Here is a 4,897-nt window from a genome sequence, read left to right as displayed (position 1 = left end):
TATCTAGTTCTTGAAGGATATGCTAACTCTGATTATCCCAGTAATAAGGATAATAGGAAATCATTATCTTCTTCTTTTTTTTTTTTCATGTTATCTGGTAATTGCATCAATTGGAAGGTGCAACAACAGTCTATGGTTGCCTTGTCTACTACTGAGGCTGAGCTTGTTGCTGCATCTGAATGTATGAAAGAGTGCATATGGTTAAATGGTTTGTTATGTGAATTGGGTGTTTTAAAGAATAAACCTATTGTATTTGTTGATAATCAAAGTGCTATTTTCTTTTGTAAAAACCTTGTTTATCATGATAGGACCAAGCATATTGATATTAAGTACTTCTTCCTTAGAGAGAAAATAATTGATGGTGTGCTTTTGATTGAAAAGGTAAGTACCGAGCATAATCCTGTGGATTGTGGTACAAAGGCATTGCCTCTTTCTAAGTTTTTGCATTGTATTGACTTGTTGGGAGTTGGTGATGTTATTTTTTTAGCTTTATGTATTTTCTACAATCTTGAGTTGTATATTACATGTTCTTTTAGGGTGTGGTGTGTGTCTTGTGGATATTTTTGTGTTTTTCCAGGTTTTGCATATGTTGCATTTTTAGAGGAGATGCTGCCCAATTTTTTACAGCTCTTATTTAAGTTTATCTCTATTTTTTGAGATGTATGCCTTGTTTGTGCATGTTTGTTGCCTGTAATTGTTTGGTCAGAGTTGTGGTTTAGGGCTTCTCTACCTGTTGCATTTGTTGCATGGTGTGCCTAGAAGAAGTCTTTTGTTGTTGCATGTTAATGGCATGTGTTTAGGTATTTTTCATATTTTATATTTGCGTGATACTGTTGGTTTCCTTTTGTCTTGTAGGAACACTTGGATGATGATGGTTGTAGTCATGTTGCTATATAGAAGAAAATGCTTACAGATTAAGGGGGATATTTGTAGGGTTAATCTGTAATTCATTGTTTGGGTGGAACCAGGGTTCAAGTCTATATGTATATATGTTTTACGATTTGGGTTGAGAGTGAGCTAGGTCATTTGTTGAGATATGTTCACTCTCCTCTCTCTCGTGCGATCATTGCTCCGTCGACATTGCTGCAGCAGCTACTGGAGATGGCTTTTTCCAGCGATCAAAGTGTGGATTTAGGCGTATGGAAGGGTCAAATCATTCAATGTGTTTAGCCCTTCTCTTGTGTACATGCTTCCCAAAAATCTGTAAGACACTATATATTACCTCTCATATTGCAATTGGACTCTCTCTCGAGTCTAGGAGACGTAGGCCTAATTTGGCCAAACTCCGTCATCATATTTGGTGTTCTTCCTTGTTCTCTCCTTGCGATTCTTGAGGTTCATCACGAGTAATCACAACATCACCAGATGATAAGGGCGGGGCATGTGATATGAACAACTGAAAAATTCATCTTTCATTTATTTTATCGGTATTCAGATGGGAACCCCACCCTATTACGTGGTGGAGAATGGTGAGGAGAGTACATACTTGTCCGAGACGGGAAGGTGATCCAAACACCTTAATAATTGTTACGGATACTTTAAATTAACCTTGTATGCTTCCATTAACCCCTGCAGTGTCATGTGAGTTGCATCTACTAATGGAAACTCTTGGTAAGTCAAAGTAGCTATTTGTAACACAATTTTGATTAAAAAACAATAAAAATGACAATTGCAGTTGTAAGATTCAAAGAAAACATATACTTCATTATTGGGACTAATACAAAAAGGCCAAAACGTCTAAGTTAGCCATTGATGATCTTAGAGCCGACCACAATCATAAAGAGCGTGGTCTGCAATAGTGACTGAGAAGATGAGAAGAAGAATGATACTTAGGAACTTAGTGACTGGTGATGTGGTCTGCAATAGTGTACCAATGAGATAAGTCTGTGTAGCTAGCCTCAAAATTCTCATCTTTCGCTCTTTAACATATCGATCAATTGCTTTCTCAATCGTTTTTGACATTGCCTTTTCTTCTTCTTCTTCATTGTTCTTGCTACTCTCTGAGTCCAAGCCAACTGCTGCTACTGGGTTTTTGGAAATCTCTTGTGCAAAGCATCTCCCAAGCACAACTGCATCTTCTAGTGCTGCAGCACCACCTTGTCCAACAAATGGTCCCATCACATGCATTGCATCTCCAGCCGTTGTGACATTTCCTTTCCTAAAACTCTCTACCACTATGTCCCATGGTGCTCGATGCCTCAAACTAAAGAATGTTACTGACTCAACCTCACACTTCTTTATTACCTCAGGGAATCTTTCTGGGTGGTCCTTTATTATTTCCAAAGTTGAATCTCGGAGAAGCTTTGGTTCTTGTGCCAACATTTTATCTATTCAAAAATTCATCATGCATCAAATCAATCACCAGAGGAATCAAAAGAATTTATATATTCTACTGTAAGCCATATAACGATGTTATGCAAAAGTAATCAAGGAAAGTTGCTCAAATTACAGAGTTTGGATCCTCTCCGGTGACATTTAACCAGAGCAGTTATAGTGTTGTACCTTGAGGAGTCCGTGGTCGAGCCACAAACCAGTAAATAAGCTTATCATCAATCGGTAGTCTTCCGGAGCGTGTATGGTTTCCTCTTATTCGAACAATTTCATCACCAAAGCCATGGCCATTTGGGTAATTTGTGAAACCTACCACCCCACACAGATCAAAGCGCTTTGTAGGTTTCAACTCTAGCCACTTTGCCACCACTGAATTTACACCATCACAACCAATTACAGCCTGCATAAATGAATGTGATTCAACAAATATCAATGCATACGTATACACACACATATGTATAAATATATATACAGAGCTGAAAGAATAAGATGAAATTCTACGTACCTTGGCCCTAATGATAGTTCCATCCTGCATATGAAGAATGGTTCGGGATAAATTAATAGAATCTGATTCCATTTTCACTATCTGGCATCCAAACCGTATTGTTTCGGATGGCAAACTCTCAGCCATGATTTCAACTAGATCACTCCTCTTGAGACATCGAAATTCTGCATTCCTTTAAATAAAAGGAATAAAATGGAAAAGTTTAATTACTTAATCGACATAATTAAATTGGAAGTTTAAGGAACCTACTTGAATGATTCCTCTCGTTGTGAACCGTCAGGAACGACAATATCTCGAGCCCTAAAAAACGCATGCATTTATGTAATTAATGGAAGGTTTTAGAATCCTCATAGATTACACAGTGATAAAAATGAAAGAGAGTGTCAAATAACAAAAGGAAGTTACCGAGATATCGGAATAGCTTTGAGCCTAAGGTGATGACCAACTCCAAGCTGATCTAGAGCACGCCATGCATTTGGCTGGATAACAATTCCTCCTCCCTCCGTCCTCAGTGATTCTGCCTTCTCTAAAACTGTACTAGTAATCCCCTTCCTAATCATACATCATTAGTAATCAATAAGCAATAATCAATATCCCCTTCTTCATGTAATCCTACTTCCATACCTGCTTTTAAGTTAACCCATGGTACCTGTGAAGAGCAAGAGCAGTAGCGACGCCACAGATTCCTCCACCGACGATTACGATCGACTTTTCCTCCTCCATTGATGAGATCTTTCTGTATCTCAAACACTTCAAATTTGGGTGAATGAGGTTGCAGACTTGCAGTCGCCTTATTTATTCACACTAATTAAAGGCTAGACAGAAAGCAATAATTTAGTGCTTTCTTCTAGCGAACCGGGCCGAGAAATTATAATTGTCGTTGGCATTTCTCGTTGGCTGAGCTGGACAATTGAAAATAAAAATAAAATAAAATAAAAACATTCACATGTGACCTGACATCACAGTGTGTGGGAGAGTGGGAATGTGGGATAATAAATTATAAAAATCAAAACTGAGTGGGAAATTGGGAGAGTGGGATTGTGGGATAATAAATTATAAAAATCAAAACTGAGTGGGAAATTGGGAATGTTGTAATTGGGATAATAAATTATAAAAATCAAAACTGCCAAAATCACTTTAGGTTTCGTGAACCGTGAACTTTCGTTGCACAGATGCAGATGCAGTCATGGAGGTGAAGCGGTGTAGTGGAGCGGTAGAACTGTTCGTTGCAGATGGAGGTTTTTAGACGATTCATTGCTGATGGAGGTAGATTGGTAGAGGTTTTTAGGCTTGGTTCGTTGCAGATGGAATTGGAGTGGTAGAGACTTGGTTCGTTGCAGATGGAATTGGAGTGGTAGAGACTTGGTTCGTTGCAGAGGTGGTTTTTAGGCTTCTCTTCTTCCCTGAAATTCTCTGTTCCTTCTCCGACAACGACGACAACACCTTTGTATGAAGCTTACAAGAAGAAATAAGAGCAAACAAATAACGAGTTCGAAAACGAGGAGAAAAATCACAAACCATCGCCAACACTGTCAATTCTTTGTTCGATTCTCTTGTTTTATTTTTTGCATTTCTTCCCTTCAAATGCAGGGATTTCATTCAAGAGTGGGTTTTTCAGGCTTGGGTTTGAGATTTTGAGAATTTTCAGGGTTTATTTCTTCTGTTAATGGGGCTGGATTCTCTGGTTTTCTATTAGAAAATGACGGACACGATTCTCTTGTGAATAATTGTCTCGGCGACAGAGCAACCTAGGGAGAAACAAAGGGGACCAAGTGTTCGAGAAATCGGCCGGATCTCGCCAGTTCGGCGAGAAAAGGCAGAGATATCACTGAGAAATCGGCAATATCCGGCCAATCTCGTTTCGAACATGTATTTCGGTTCGGTAAGGACCGATATCAACGAAATTCGGCGAAATTAAGTTCCATGGTATTAATTCCTTTTCTATTAAGCGTACCAGAGAAATTCTCAGAGGTAGAGAAAGAAAAATTGCTTGGGTAAATGCGCATGACTCTCAACCCAAGATTTTGGCCGTCAGATCCGAAATCTCGGTCAAGATTCAAT

General features: G+C 38.7%; 1 protein-coding gene across 1 annotated transcript; it reads right to left on the bottom strand.

Moving 5' to 3' along the window:
- Positions 1-1,626: 1,626 nt before the first annotated feature.
- Positions 1,627-3,649, bottom strand: LOC149018965 (monooxygenase 1-like). The gene is made up of 6 exons (XM_089154456.1): positions 3,486-3,649; positions 3,242-3,388; positions 3,086-3,136; positions 2,837-3,008; positions 2,503-2,731; positions 1,627-2,327 (listed from the first exon to the last, which is right to left on the bottom strand). Exons 1-6 carry the CDS (start codon positions 3,557-3,559, stop codon positions 1,759-1,761), a joined length of 1,242 nt encoding a protein of 413 aa, XP_089010582.1. The 5' UTR covers positions 3,560-3,649; the 3' UTR covers positions 1,627-1,758.
- Positions 3,650-4,897: the final 1,248 nt, after the last annotated feature.

This window comes from Hakea prostrata, chromosome 4, assembly GCF_041222555.1.
Source record: "Hakea prostrata isolate BN-2017 chromosome 4, UWA_Hpros_2, whole genome shotgun sequence".
Lineage (NCBI taxonomy): Eukaryota > Viridiplantae > Streptophyta > Magnoliopsida > Proteales > Proteaceae > Hakea > Hakea prostrata.
This window is presented reverse-complemented; position numbering and strand designations above follow the sequence as displayed.